This window comes from Camelus ferus, chromosome 29, assembly GCF_009834535.1.
Source record: "Camelus ferus isolate YT-003-E chromosome 29, BCGSAC_Cfer_1.0, whole genome shotgun sequence".
Classification (NCBI taxonomy): domain Eukaryota; kingdom Metazoa; phylum Chordata; class Mammalia; order Artiodactyla; family Camelidae; genus Camelus; species Camelus ferus.
Genome location: NC_045724.1, coordinates 18,217,612 through 18,233,616, shown reverse-complemented (window position 1 = coordinate 18,233,616; position 16,005 = coordinate 18,217,612). Strand labels below are relative to the sequence as shown.

The following is a 16,005-nucleotide window of genomic DNA, read 5'->3' as shown; positions in this document are numbered from 1 at the left end:
AATTGTCATAACTCTCCTTCCCAGGAGTTCCATCAACCAGGGAAGACTGAGCCATCACAGGAGAGGAGACTGGAAATTGGTACTACAGCCAGACAAACTTTGTCACAAATGATTATACCTCCCATCTATTCTCCTGAGGGCCAGTTCATTTTTCCCCCAAGTCATTTACTCGCCCCCAAGAGGCCTATATCCCCTCTTCCCGTTCTCGGTTAGGATGGTATTTAAGTCTGAATGCTAAGCCACCCTGAGGAGTTGCTTTCCCCTGGGTATCTCCCATGTGTACATGAGGTGTACCTGTTAATACTCTTCTATTTGTTTTTCTTTTGTTATGGCTTTTTATTACTGGGGTCTCAGCTAAGAACACAGAAAGGAGAAGGAAAATTATTCCTCCTTTCCTACAATGCTCACATACCAAAAAGTGACTCAAATACAAGAGAGGTTTTTTCCTTTGCTCACTTAACAAAGGTGGGCATTTCTTGTTCGTGGGCAGCTTTCCTCTACTTAGTGATTCAGGGATCCAAAAATTTCCCACGTCATGGCTCCTCTGTCCTTTTGGGGCGTGTCATTACTGACATCCAGGCAGCAGGAGAGGAAAGACGGTGTGAAGGGAAAGCTTCCTTTCTCTAAAGTTTTGGCCCAGAAATGGCCCACATCACTTGTATATGGTCCATTGGTTCCATTACCTATCTTACAGACATGTGGCCATTCCTACCTCCAAGGGGGATTGGAAATACAGTGCCCAGGAAGAAGAGAGACAGAATTTTGTTGCACAACTCATGGGCTGCCATACAAAGGTCACTCCAGGAATCTGTGAAGGCCCAGGGTCCCTGCATCCTCACAGACACACCAGCTTACAGGTGTGTAACACTCCTTGTTTGTGATAAGCTCACATTTCACTGTGGTCTTTGGTGTTTCCCTTCTGTGTGATTTACCGTCTAAAAATTTGCAAGTGTTACTCTGCATTTGTCCTTAAGATAACTTTTAATTTCTGTGTTTCTGAACCTTCTACGACTTCATGAAAATTATTTGGAATTCTGATTATAGCCCCTCAAGTAGCTGACTCCTCCTTCTCCACTGATGCCACCCTCTGGCTTCCTGGATGTTTTCTAGAGACTGTTAATCACAGGTTTGATAAAGAAAAAGAGGCTCAGTGTCACTGGCCAGAGAGTTAACTTTTATGGCTAATGTTTCTTACATTCCTTATCTGCGATCGAATCTACTTAGGGTTGTATGAGACAGACCTTAATTGTGAAAGTTATTAAGGAATAAATGATTCTAGGCGAGTAAGTCCTGTGAAAATCAACCTTTAGGATCTATCATTTATCTTGATCAACCTTGATCAATTGATTTCTTGACCAATAAGGACTCTTACTCTCCTGAAAGAGACCAGGGGACCCCAAGATATTTTACTATTCCCGAATCGATGTTGTGTTTCCTTTACAATCAGGGAATTGTTTTGCCCAGTGTTTTTTTCAAATGCACATGCTGAACAATAAGCTCTGTGATGCGGAGCCAACCTTAGATTTGTTACAACGGAAGCACCGCCCTCACTGCCACTATGTCTCCCTTCGTCTCTTAACTGTGCCTCCATTATTCAAGTATTCATGGTAGAAAAATAATTTTTTCATGTTTGATGTTAATTATTTAGATATACTAAGATAAAATGTGCTGAGATGGTTTGAAGACATCATTAATTGAGAAATAAAAAAGCGAGGCGGGTTGCTTGAGGCGGCAGGAGAGCTGACCGACGGCCGCCCGTACTGCTCCGGGGGAGGCTGTGAAGGGAGCCAGGTTGCCCGGAGCAAGCCCCCAGGCCTTCCACCCAGACTCCCCGCCTCAGCACATCTGGCCTCCCAGTGTCCTTTCTTGCTCTCAGCTGGCCACCGAATCATCTCAGCAAAGTTTTTTTAAAACTGATAGAAAAGATTTCAGGGGAAACTTCTTAAATCATGTTCAGAAGGAACTCTTTAAATTAAAAAAAAAACTTCTGTGGAATGGAAAGTAGGATGGTTCCTTTTTTTTTTTTTAAATCTACAAAACTGGGATAACAACCTTTACACTGTGGGGGTTCCATGAGATAATGACTATCTGGTACTTGGCAGAGCGCTTGGCACACGGTTGGCGCAGAATCACGTTAAATCCCTTCTCTCTGCTTCTCTGGTGGGTAGGGTGATTTTATGTTGTCCCTCGATAGCTCCCCCTTGTCGTGACCTTTTTACTGTTCTTTACCCCTCTTTAGGTGGTGGGGTTCCGGAGAACAAGGGCCTTGATCCACCTTGTTAATTCCTGCATCTCTGGGGCTGGCAGAGGAGCTGTCAGTCATTAATACATGGCATTTCAACTCCAAACCCAGTGTCTTTTCATCTCGCTCCATGATGCTGGAGCTGTACATTGTGAACATTTCTCCTTTGATTGGGTCAGTGTTAGGTTTGTCGAGAGAGGGCTGCAGAGGGTGAGACACAGCAGAGGAAGGAGCGTCTTTCTCTGGTTCCCACGTGCTTTCTTCCCTCCCTATGACACGGCTCCAGCTGGCACATGGGGGTCCCAGCTGTACTCATTGTCTGGCAAGTTCTTCTGACACCACAGCCAGCAGCTGCCTTTGGACCAGCCCTGGCCTGCTGGTGCCCTGGGCGTTTCTCCACCCCTCAGGGGGCCCCTGACTCCAGCGTCGCCTGGGGTAGGGGTGAAAAGGCTCTGTCAAGGTCTCGGTCCCTTCTTGTGTATTCTTTCTCATCCCCATGAAGGAAAAGGAAACGAACTAACTTCCCTGATGCTAAAAATGCTGCTTCTTTCTAAGAAATTCTGCAGTTTGCTTTCTCTCCCTTACTGCTTTTGTGCTAAGCACCCCCTAGACTTCTCCCTGATGAGCTTTACAATAGTTTTATCCCAGAGGCTGTGCTCCAGGAAGAAGGCAATGGGCCGGTAATCTCAGAAGAATGGACAGACCCTCTGAGGTTCCCCATGACGCTGAGGCTACAAGGAAGGGAGCCGCACCTGTCAAGCGCCCTGATGGTCACCACCTTTCCTGATCCGCCTAGTTTTTCTGTAAGGTCTCATGATGGACTCACAGTCTCTAAGGCATGAGCCTGCTGGGATTACCCTTTTGCCTGGCAAAGCAACAAAGCTGCTCTTTCTCTCCCAAAACTCTGCCTCTGAGTCTCAATGTAGTTTTTGGGGTGCAGAGGCCAGTTTTGCGACACCCCTCCGGGGTAGTAGTTGCTCTCTGCATTTGTATTTTCTCTCTCATGCCTTTTAGTAGTTGGGTCACCATTTACTAGTTAGTACAACTTTATATAAAAATTTTCCTGTTCAAATTATTGGTGTGGTTCCTGTCTTCCGACTGGACCCTGACTGATTTTGTTGGCTGAACGAATGGGCTGTCTCCTCTGGGCCAGGCTCTGGATATGGTGGCTTGGGCTTAGGGCAAGGAGGGATGGGACTACTGAATGCAAGAAGAATACATCCTGTCCTTTCCCTGTCCTCCTATCCAGTCACTCCTTTCCTGAGAGCCCAAGCCTTGCTCCCTCAGTCTTTCATAAGTCTCAGCTCAGCCCATCCACTCGGAGGCATCTTTGGCCTGTGATCCCAGCATTCTCTCCCTACGGGAGTGAACAAACAAGATGTGTGATGTAACCTCTTAAGACCACTGATCCCTGCACTGGGTCAGTACCTTCTCCCTGCTAGATTATGACCCATTCTCTCTGTATCTTCTCCTTTCTTCTTTCTCAAGAATATAATGCTGCATATGTCATTACTTAATTCTTTTTTATGGCTGAGTAGTATTCCATTGTATATGTATATGTATATGTATATGTATATGTATGTGTATGTGTATGTGTATGCATATATATATACACACACACCCCACCCCTGCAACTTCTTTATCTAGCCATCTGTTGATGGACATTTAGGTTGGAAAGGGGGTAGGAAGGGATAAATTGGGAGTTTGAGATTTGCAGACACTAACCACTATATATATATATATATATATATATATATATATATATATATATATATATATATAATAGATGAAAACCCAGTTTATACTGTATAGCACAGGAAACTATTTTACTGAATATTGAAAAATAATAATTTTCATTATTCAACGTATAATGAAAAAGAATATGCAAAGAAATATGTAGGTATACATATGACTGAAACATCATGCTGTATACCAGAAATTGATATAACATTGTAAACTGACTATTTTTCAATTAAAAAATGGTTAAAAAATGCTGATTCTTAGCCCAGATCATAGTCCATGTTCAAAATGTGACTAAAATTTGAGAGAAGAGAAGAAAGCTCAGAATCAGATAGCCTCAAAGCAAATGCAATTATCAGGAAAAGATCTAAGAGACATATTTGTGGGACCATGGGAATTTTAATCACTCCACATTTATACAGCTATAAAAACAAAATGGTAGAAAACAGGAAACTTCTTTAATCAAGTCAAGTCTTTGTGGTGGTGGCTGATGAATATGTAAAAGCTGCTCCAAATCTTTTTTTAGGGCACAGAGAACTGCCACACAGGCACCCCTAATAACTGTTTTTAGGTTATAAGAAAGCAATGGATTTGTTAATCAAGTATGTCAGAGGCTTAAAGAGATATAGACATTTTTGATTCTGCAAGACAACAGACTGACTTCTAGAGCACCTGAGCTCTGATTTTCCAATTGAAGTATTTCTGGTAATTAGTATTATATTCATTGAGCTTGTCAACGCCCAAAGGCAAAATCCTAAAGTTACCCAAGGCTCTAGCAGGAAAAACGGCAGGTCTTAGAGATGATTCTCTCAAGAAACATCATCAGGCTCTTAGAGAAATCTTCCTTCCTTCATAAAACTGCCTTTGTAATTGAAGAGGTAATTTCCTCTACTTCACACCTTTGCCTATTTCGTGACACTCCCTTAAGCCATCATCATTCTATAGTAATTCTTATTTCTATCTCTATTTTCCTTTTTTTTTGGATCCTGTTGTAAATGTATTCAGTCATACATATGTTCTTGATTAGAATCCAAGTTAGAGTTGCTTGTATTACGATTATAGGCAAGTCGATGGATGAATGAATTCCATTTGCTCATTCCTTCAAAGGTTTGTTGAGTGCCTACTACGGCCAGGCGCCGGGGAAACAAAGATGAGTCAGACACTGAACCCACCCAAAGAAGAACGGTCAGTAGTCTGTGCTCTTGGGGGGTTCTCAGTCTGCTAAGGGAGACACAACACGGGAATGAAGAGCTGCGGTGGAGAGATACATATGTTCCAGCTACAGGTTAACACAAACGTGGGGATGATCCACTCTTTCTGAATTTCCCTACATATGGGATTAGGAAGTGGAGGCACAAAGAAATTAGGTCATTTGCTGATACTCACACGACTAGTACATGCAAGAGTCTGGATATGAACCCTGGAAGTATGTCTGCAGGGGTCATACTCTCATTTATCACCATGCTGACGCTTTCCACCTGTGACCTGTACAAGACCTCGCATGGTTACATATTTAATGAATGTGTTTGAGTGGCGATAGTCACTCTCATTAAGTCACTGGTACTCATTTACATGCTCGTGCCCATTTCTCTAAAAAAAGTTCTTTCCTTCTCACCAAAAATGATCTCTAAAACCAAATAACGCAGGGGAAATCACTCCACATTTATGCAGCTAGCCAAAAGGAAACTTTTAAAATCAAGCAAAGTCTTGGTGACTGTGGCTGATGGATAGGGTGCTGCAAGCTCATGGGGCCAAGAAATGGCGCCAGGTATGGTCTGCCCGCCTGACAGGAGACCCCTCAGTCACCAAGAAGCCTCATCTCTGCCCTTGAAGAAGGCACTTCATCTGTTCCCATGCCCTTGGGTCACATGTTCATGTCCTTTAAAAGTGGAAATAGTGAGATCCACATTTCACAAAGCAAAAATCATGCCCTCCAATCCTTACTGTTTTTCTGGGTGAAATCACAAGGATACATACAAAGAGTGATCTACTAAGAACAGGAAAAAGAAAAAAAGTACAGCCTGAGGGGGGAGTCCTAAAGGAGTAATGGTCTCTTCTGAGTCTCGGCAGGACTGCGTTCCTAGGAGTAAGCGCCTGACTGTGCGCATAAACCTCTTTCGGCATCAGCTGAAGAGTCGCTCCTTCCGCTCCTCAGTGCCTCCCTATTCACTGTATGGAATTCAGGGGTGTGCAAAGTTTCAGATCTGTGAGGTTGACGGCTTTGGGACCCTACTTACATTTGTAAAATCCTTTAAAAGCAGTACCTAGATTCATGTTGTGATGGGCTAGTTGGGAGAAGGCGTGTATACACCAGGGCTAAGAACCTTGCAGGCTGAAGAATTCTGCCTATCACGGCCATGCTTAGGAGATCCTATAGAGCACAATGTTTCTAATGAAACTTGGAACAAGTAACTCCCATAGCAAGAACTCTCGCACCTGTCTTCTTCCTCACAAGTGTCCCAGTCCATTAAACCAACCAGTTGGATGTCTGAGCTTGTAAGTGCCTAGGGACCACAGGTGTTCTGGCGTTCCCGTAGGCCCAGCTGCGTGACCTGGGAGGGCACCAAGGAGGATTAGACAAGAGAGCAGTCAGATGCTGAGGAGGGAGGTCACACCGGGGAAAAGGCAGCAGCCAATTTCACAACCTAGCAAAAGAGAAAGGACGGAGCCTTCCTGCTATGAAGCGCAGTCTCTCCCCACGGAAACAAAGGACCCGTGGTATGTCAACTTGATACCTGATACCTGACGAGCCAACTAATAGTGCTGAGGCTATGTTTTAGTTTGAAAAAATGATCCACTTTTGGACACAGGACAGTGATTTACTCCTACAGATCTCTGATGAGAAAGCTGGAAGCGAACATCATTAATTTTTCTTTCAACAAAGAGGTGTCAAGTCTATAATAGAAACTGTGATCTTACATAAAACCATTTCTCTTCCTTCAGAGCACAAAGATTCTGTGAAGAAATGTAGGCAGAACGTGGTGTTCAGACTCTAATTTTGCTCACCTGCAAACTGTCCCCTTTCTATCATAACTTTATTTAAATCATGGCTATGCTCTTAATTAACAATTTAATTGGTTGGTGCCTTCTCAGTCCAGTTCTCTGGAGGCATGGTTTCCATTTAACTTTCTTGTTTTAATTCTTCAGCAAAACCATAAAATTTAATTAGGAAAGTAACCAGCTTTGTAACAGCAGCTCTGTCTAATTAGCTATGCTCTGACTGTACCTTCTCAGAGTCCATTCAACACTGCACATATATTTTGCATTTGTTCATGATTCAGATAAGACATTGTGAATTTAGCCTAAACAATATATCCAACTGCTTTTCACTTTTCCAAAACTGCTTGGTTACCTCCAGTGAAATCAGAAAAAGTAACCTAAAGTGTTCATAAATGCTGTCACACCAAGAGCCATCAAAGGCCAAGATGTAGGAACGTTTTCTTACTGTGCACATTCATTTCTCTTGCTACAGGACAAGCTACCACAAACTCAGCAGCTTAAATTTATCATCTCACAGTTTTGTTGGTCAGAAGCCCAGACACAGCTGGCTGGATTTTCTCTTCCAGGGTCTTACTGAACAAAAATCAAGTACTAGCTAGGCTGGGACTTCATGTGGACCTCAAAGTTGTCTTCCAAGCTCATATGTTGTGGCATAATTCAGTTCCTTGAGGTTGTAGGACTGACAGCTCCATTTCCTTGCTGCCTATCCTCTGGGGATGGCTCTGACGTCCTAGAGGCCACTACCCTGATCATGTGGCTCCTGTGGACAGTTCACCACACAGCAACTTGATGCTACACCAGCAGGAGCACTTCTCTGTCTCCGTCCTCTCAGAACACCTGGAGATAAATCTCTGCATTGAAGGGGCTCACCTGATTAGGTCAGGCCCACCCCAGGTAATCTTCCTTTTGCTGCATATGTTATATATTAAGAGAATAACTATCCCATCCTATTAACAGGCCCACACTCAGAGGGAGGATTATGCAGGGTGTGTTCACCATGGGGCAGAAATCCTGGGGCCACCTTAGAACTGTGGCTACCACAGTGTGCTATAGGGAAAGAAGACACCTAAAGGCTTCCCAGCAAATCCTCCTCCCTTCCCCTCGGATGAAGTGCACAGGATGCACAAAGGAGCTGTTAACAGTGGCCCCAATTTTGCCCCATCAGCTCCACAGGGCATCAGATGACAGACAGTCATATTCTTTCCTCTCTGCGGGCTGCTTTCTCTGGCTGGCCAGAACTGGTGCTTTCAGGAGTGCAAGAGGATCATGGGATGCAATCATCAGAATTTAAAATGGCATCAAGTTAACAAGATGCTTTTAGATAAACATTTATTTAAGCTCGGTGCCTCAAACTTCAGCCTGATAAAACAATTTCTGTAACGAAGGAAGTGAAATGTGCAGAAAAGAGTTAACGAGCAAGCCCGGAACTGCTAACCTTAGAAAGTCCTGCTTGCAAGACTGGACTGGGAACGTAGATGGTGGGAGGGTTCCCACCACCGTAACAGAGAAGAGTGCTTCACTGTGCCTCCAGGGTTTGTGCAAACAGCACAGTTCACGCTGTACACCTGCTCTCTCCTGCAGGAGTCTGGGGTTTCGATATGTGTGAGACAGAGGGCACCTATGTGACTAGGTCCAATAAGATCCTATAAATAAAATAGGATAAAAAGTCTGTAATGAGCTTCCCTGATAGACAGTGCTTCACACGTGTTGTCACAGCTTGTGCTGCGGGAAGGAGGAGCATCCCGTGTGCCTCCGCTGGCCGACCAGCCTTGGAAGCTTGTGCCTGGTTCTCTGGGACTGGCCCCCACGGGCCTTCTCCCTCCGCTGATTTGGCTTTGTATCCGTTTGCTATACTAAGTCACAGGTCTGATCGGGACTATAGTTTGAGCTGCGAGGGTCCTCCTGCCAAACACTGAACCCAGGGGTGGTCTTGGTGAGCCCTGACCCAAGGGATACAGTAAGTCAGAGCGTGATAATGACCACATTCTGACGCCAGGCGAACTCGGCCTTAATCCTCTACATCGTGAAGACGATCAGAGGAAAGAGACTAGAGCGAGAGCAGCCTCACTTGTGTTCTAGAGAGACTGGCACTGCCTGGATGTGTGTTCCAATTCTGCACTGTGACCTGGGGGCAAGTTACTTAGCCTCTGTCCGTCTCTCCCAGTTTCTTTATCTGTAAAATAGCAGTAATAATGGTACCCAATTCATAGAGTTGTTAAAATGAGGCAGTTTATAGAAGGCATTTTGCACCATGACTGGCACACAGTGACTGGGAGGGGCTGGGTGTAATTCTCCATGGAGTGGATTCACCAGGGCATCGTTGGTATCCTGATGTCAACTCCTCTCCTTCCCTTCACCTGCTCCCCTCTTTCCTCACCAGCTCCCCTTTCCCCTCTTCCTCAGTTGTCTCTAAGCTCCTTTACATCCAAACCATCCCCTCCCCCAGTTTGCTGCTTTTCCTTAAGGACCCAACGAAAACAACACGCAGAAATGTTTTTCTCTAAGTACAAAAAGGGCACGAGGTAATTGTGTTGTCATCGGTGTCCACAGTCCTAGCTCTGCTCGACCTCTTTTGGTTCCAGCTGCAGTGATTTATGAGTTTATACGTAATCCCCACAGTTCTCACTGATGTAGTTTCACTGCTTTTGATAATGGTTAGTGAACATCACAAATAGAACGATACAATTTCATTTTCATGACTTTGTAAGGCCTGCCGTGTAACTGTAGTCACAAAAATGCTTCAGTAAATCATGTTTTGCAACGTTTGGCTCAGTGTATTTGTTCCCTGAAATACTGTACTCTAAGATGCAGAGGGGCTATTTTATTTTTCCAGTGGTATTTCTACAACACAATGTCAGCGGAGACAGAAACTTCTACTCGAAACTTGCTTTGTTTCTGTGCAACTTTTGAGTCTTGGGTGGACTGTTCAGAGGGTGTTCAGGTATCGCTGCTGAAAAGGCTATAATGGGGTTGATGATCATACGTGACCAGAGGAAGGTCCTTGTCAGTATCCAAAAGCAGAGATTCCTTTGAGGAAGAGAGGAGGTTTAGGAAATGCCCTGTAAGCATGGCCTCTCTGTTGGATAAAATCACAACAGTTTGGAAGAAGCTCCCGCAGCCTCACTCCGGGGCGGGGGAGCGCCCTTGTAATGAGACCCCAGGCCTAAACTGTATACTGCGTGTGGAGGGGGTAGGAATAAGGAGGAAGAATGGAAATCAATAAAAGTTCAAAACTTCATTTGCAAATAAATTCAATATCTGAAGGGAAGATGTCAAAGAGAAAAATCAAACCAAAAACAAAGGACCAAAAGTCTGATAATTATAAATACCTCCAGAAGCTATGAGGCTGTCCCCCATCTGTCACTCCCCCCTCATGCCATCCCCAGGTAGGATGGGACATCTGCCGTAGGACACCTGTTTGTCTATCCCATAGTGAACGTTAGAGGCCTCCTCAGTTACCTGCTTTGCTGTCCATCAGATTGAAGCTAAACCATCACACACTTTATGGGATGCTTCTGTTCCTGGTAGGCGTGGAGAAGAGCCCATCGCCATCCTTCTTATAACTTCTTGGCTAAAGCTAACACTCAATTATATGCAATAATGGGCAGACGAGAAACTCTTTAATTCTAAAATCCATAGAATTCATCAAAGGTTGAATAATCAGAGCCCTTCAACCTTTACCAGCAAAATTCTCTTATCGGACCCACTGAAACATAGCAAAATTAATTAACTTGAATTTCTAGCTTTCTTTTCATCAACTCACATCTGCCTGAAGTTTTAATTAGAAGGAAAGTATCCAGATGATCAGCAAGAAGATTTCAAGAAGGGAAAGTGAACCTCTGGAAAATTGGAAGCTAAATTCACTCTTTCATTAAAAAAAAAAATTACTGAGCTTCTAGGATGTTCAAGACACTCATTGAGAGCAGAGCACTGAACAAAAATAGACAAGCTCTCTCATGAAGTTTACATTCCATTAAGGGAGATGGTGAATAAATAAATGAACTAATAAATAGTCATATGTATCATATTTTGAGTAACATTAACTACCCTTTAAAAGTGCTTTCAAATTATCTCTTAGCATTTTCTTCCCTTGACTAAAGAAATCCAATTACTCAACTCCAGTCAGCAAAGCCCTGTAAACACATTACAAACAAAATAATAAGTAAGTGGACACTCACCTTAAGCTTGTGGCATATTTTCTTCAGTGCATATGCTTCCTCTTCTGTGTTGGGAATAAGTCTTATCACCTTATCACTGTAAGAAAGGGAAAAAATGATGATATTTACCTTCCCCCAAAAAAGATACAATCACCTCTATCTTCTTACCTTTAAAAAAAAAGCCCCTGCATTTAAGAAAAACAGCAAAAGTTCGGACTGGCCAGCAGGAATCTGATCCAGTTCTTGTTACTCTCTGATTGTACTGGTCTTTTCCCCTTTGTCTTAAAACTATTCATTTTTTTTTTCTTCAGCTTTTGAAGATTGCAGACTCACACTCAAGCAGAGAAAGGCTGAAAACACAAGGAACAGTGGCAACAGGACCAGAATATTCATGAACACCTCAGAGCAGATACCAAGCAAGAAAATTCCTGATGACAGGGGAAAAAAAAAAAGAAAACAAACAAAAAGCCAAACAACCCTACCTTAAAAATTTTTTAACTTAATGCTGAAAAAGAACATGACTTTTGATGAGAGGACCTATGAAATCCACATACAATGGAACATTTCTGGTTAGATTCTTCCCACAGTGAGACCAGTGAAGGTAAACCATCCCTGTGGGGCATCTTACTTCTCTGGTACAGAGCTTCCCAACTGGTATGTGGGGCCAAACTGCAGGGCCACCAGTTGTTTGCAGATGTGCCATGAGATACAGATGGCTATACAATTTTTAAAGTGGTAAAAAATTTAAAATCAATCTTTACAGCCATTAAAATTTTACCACAGTTGAAATTATATTTGAACAGTCTGTAATGTTCTTTCAGTACAGATTCTGAATTGCTTAAGAAGACTCGAGGTGTCATGCTATTTGCTAGAGCTCTCTGCCGTGGTCACCGCTCCCCTAGGTGTGCCCGACAGGTGGTGTCATTTTCTAACGCAGTCAGGATGAGGGCAGGTTGGGAAGCACAGCTCTAGCATTGAATAATCAAAAGCAGTCCATGTGTTTTCCATAGTTACTTATTAAATATTTATTAACACATTGGTATAAAGGAGATCACTGAGAATAGCTGGCTTCCAGAAAAAAATGTAAGGAAAAACTAAGGAAAGCACAAGAGGAATGAATATTTTTCATAATCCTCTGTGGCATCTTACCATGACTGAAGATAAAGTAGAATATTATGAATAGTACATATGTATAAAGCCCAAAACAAACACTTGAGCAGTTCACCCAAAACTTCTCTCTCCAGCCCCACAGTTGCACCAGAACATGGACGGAATTTGCCTGTCTCTGCATGGTGTCACTACTTAGATGAATAAGAGTCTCCAAGGCAAGGTGGGATGAATCGGGAGCGCGTCGGAGCCTAAGGGAGACTTCCAGACTTGTCTAGGGCTGTGTGTTCATTTCCAATCACTTTAGCTTTGTTCTTTCAGATCATCCCATTAAACCTTCATTAGGCCCATGGATTCCATGGATTTAACCCTCCCTGGCTTGCTGATGATAACTTAGAATGTTCTGGGCACTGCTACTCTGTTATGGCTTTGTAGCTTTGGTTTCCTCAAAAATCACACAAAACCACCTCTTAGCATCATAAAGTCCATTTTTCTGGAAAGAGTAAAAAAGTAGAAGGAAAGGAAATAAAAAACCATCATGTCACTGTTAAACAATTCCAAACATGACCTTCGGAACTGCAATGTCATCCCACATTTCCTCTTTTTCATTTCTGTTACACGTTTCTCTGACCTTCGTTTTTCCTGGATCCATCACCTCCTGGCCTCTCCCCCTTGACCCAACAGAATTCTTGGCAAAGAAACACGGCTCCCCTGGATGATGTGGTTGTTTTTGAGGGATGGGTTATTTGACAGCTTGCTGAAAAACACCTCCATCTGGGGCCCTGTCAGCTCCTCAGAAACGCAAAGAAAGCAATCTGTAGCTGTTTTACAGCCATGGGAAGATTTTTCTTTTTCTCCCTTTTTTTTTTTAAAAGATGATGGATAATTCAACGTGGCAATTTGTTCCTCCTCCGTGGGCACAGGATAAAAGGGGACCCCACCCCACCCCGGGATTATTCACACCTGAAAGTGATGGCTCAAACCCAGCCTTGTCATTTCTATCACAAAAAGTTCACTTCACCTCAGCTTATAGGAATTCTCAGGTGTGACTTGAGAAATGTGTTTATTACTGTTTGATTACTTATCAAAGAACAGAGAAGAAGGAAAGCTATTTAGGAAAACCTGTGAAGTGTCATACTTTTTTTTACAAGCCCATAAATTACATTGGTAGACCAGCTGGTCACCCAAATCCAGGCGCTCTTTATTCAGCAGGTAGAACCTATTGCCTCTCAAATGCCCCATTTGTTTCACCAAACAGAAAGCTTACCCCTCCTACATCTGACAGCTAGTCTTTTTTGAAGTGAACAATAATTCGGTACCACAAACAGGAAGGTTTCAGGTAGTGAAGGAGCTACTGGCACTTAGAAAAACTAGCTGTGCACGACTATCAAAAAAGCTGAATAGAGGCTCCCTTTTTAATGTATCAGTTTTTCCAACCACTAGGGGGCAACATCACTTTAAGACCCCTTGGCTACTCTTTGGGGTTAAGATGAGGGAATCAAAGGTCTGAATGCAGGCTGAGGTTAGAAAGATGACTCGGCAACCAGCTGCTCATATTGGTGTCCTTAAAGAGGAAGAAATCTGGGCACAGACACTCACAGAGGGAGGCCCACGTAAAGACACAGGAGAAGTCAGCCTCAGAGGAAACCCAGCCCGCAGACGCCCTGACCTCAGACTTGTACTACACGTGTGAGAAGATGGGTTCCTGGGGCTTAAGTCACCCTGTCTGTGGACTGTGCTATTGCAGCCCCGGCAGACGAACCCACACTCTGACAATGGTAGCTTAATGGTTATATCCTCACGGAGCTGTTCTTTGATATCTGGAGAATTTTGGTCACCCTGTTCCTATGCTTTCGCAATACTCTCCACATTTCCCATTACACTCGCCGTGATTATCTGTTTGATGTCTCTCTCATTAAACTCTGAACTCCATCTAAGCAGGAACTCAATATATTTTAGTGTATTTATGGGACTCCTGGGCTGTGAGAGTGTCTCTGCAGGATGGCTTGGAGCTAATCTTGAGGGGTCCAGGGCCAGTATTTTTGTTTTAATTGCAATTCCTCTGTCATGCAGAGTGTAACAGGATCCCACACCCCCGCATGGTAAAGGCCTGGGGTCTCTGCTTTTCAGAGGCACCTCCCACCTTCCACTTCCCTAAGGGACTAAAACCTTCCACAGTATCTTCCAGCTGAATGGAAAGCTTTCCTTGACACTTCAAGGCTCCCTGCTTCAAGCAGACTTGCTTCTAGTCCCCTGCGCACAGCAGGCACTGGAACCCGGCCTCAGCTGGAGGGCTCCTTTTCATAGTCCCAACTCCCAGACCGCAAGGCATCAGCTCTTCCTTTCTTCTTTAGCTTCGTACCCCTGACTCTACCCCTAACAAGTGTGTGGCACCTGGAAGCTTCCTCTTCTTTCTTTCTACAAAGCCCAGTTATCTACTAGAACAGACGACAGGGTGGTAGGATCACCCTCTGGACGCGAGGTGCCAGCACCGTCTCTGTGGCCTTAGCCCAGCTGTTTAACCTCTCTGCGCCTCCGTCCCTCTCTCTGTGGATTGCGGAGACTTGTACTTAGTTCACGGACGATTAAATGAGTGAAGGCTGAATGAGTATTCAAGTCAAGGGCTTAGAATAATACCTGACACATAGTCAGAGATATTATAAATGTTTGATATTATTATGACATTTAGGCATTTTCAGCATTTTTTCACTTTATTTATACTTTGAGGATTCCTGACGGCATCAACTCAGTGCTCCATGTTCTCGCCTTTTCTAATCTGTTGAATGGAAGAATGAAGAGGATTCTCTCAAGAGGAAGCTGCTTGTAGCAAATCTCCTGGGCTGTAGTCTCCCTTCCAGGTGTCCTCTGCTTGGTGTCGCCTAACTCCTTCCCTTGGGACTACACCTAACTGAAAGGCAGTCGGTGGGCGGTTGGGTGGAATGACAAGTGAGTCCTGCCCGGCGGGCTCACTCTCCCGGCCAGCGAATGACAGCTGATGCAGCCAGATCTCATCGTTGGGAGTTTGCACTTGAGACAAAGAACAAGATCAACGAGTCTGCAGTGTCAGGAGCAGCAGCACCAGATACAGTCACCAGCGGCAAATTCTCAAGCAGGGAGCACGGGCACTTGACGCCGAGCCCTTTGGATGCTTCTGGCTGTCCCTCCTAAATTCCATTTCCCCTCCTTAAACTCCAGCAGGACTGATTTGCTCAGATACACATTTCATCCTCATTTCAGAAATAAGTGTGGATCAGCCAATGAGAGCCTGGCTATCCCCTGGCAACCTTGTTAGTCTGGAGAGAGACATGTGCTATAAATTGGCCCAATCAGATTTAAGGGAAGGATTGGTATTCCCCGGTTGGAGGGAAATAGAAGATTCTCTCTTGTTGAACATGAACAATGTGTAAGCCTGCTTGTGCCTGGCAGCCTGTAATTTTGAAGGGAGTAAGTAATTACTCGAGAGTAAAGCAGACTCTGCACCCTGCGGAGGGGAGAGACAGGACCTGGGTTTCCAGAGATCCTGTAGAATCACCCCACCTGAAAGCATGTCCTTCCTTTGGACTTCCTGACACATCGTGGAAAACTTTTCTCTATTGTGCAGGACAGTTTGAGTCATTTGTCTCCCACTTGCAACCAAGAGCACGCTGCATTATGACAGTAATTGTACTTACTTTGGCTTTTTTTTTTTTTTTAAGGAATGAGATAAGGAAAAACCAATAGAATAACTAAATTTACTGTTAAAGTCTTCATGGCTGGGAA

At 43.9% G+C, this 16,005-nt stretch overlaps 1 protein-coding gene and 1 long non-coding RNA gene across 3 annotated transcripts in view; one reads left to right on the top strand and one right to left on the bottom strand.

Annotated features, from left to right (window-relative positions):
- Positions 1 to 16,005, bottom strand: part of CPA6 (carboxypeptidase A6) — a 181,359-nt gene that overhangs the window by 100,944 nt on the left and 64,410 nt on the right. Inside the window, exon 2 of the mRNA XM_032469855.1 lies at positions 11,161 to 11,236. Coding sequence (XP_032325746.1) covers positions 11,161 to 11,236 — 76 coding nt within the window. The remainder of the gene's footprint in view (positions 1 to 11,160; positions 11,237 to 16,005) is intronic.
- The window catches only part of LOC116660420, a 135,968-nt gene that overhangs the window by 116,398 nt on the left and 3,565 nt on the right, over positions 1 to 16,005 (top strand). The window contains exon 3 of one of the 2 annotated variants that reach the window (XR_004315921.1): positions 11,451 to 11,919. The exons of the other annotated variant lie outside the window; for it this stretch is intronic. This is a non-coding gene — a long non-coding RNA (uncharacterized LOC116660420). Of the gene's footprint in view, positions 1 to 11,450; positions 11,920 to 16,005 lie in introns of those variants that run through there. 2 annotated transcript variants of the gene reach the window in all.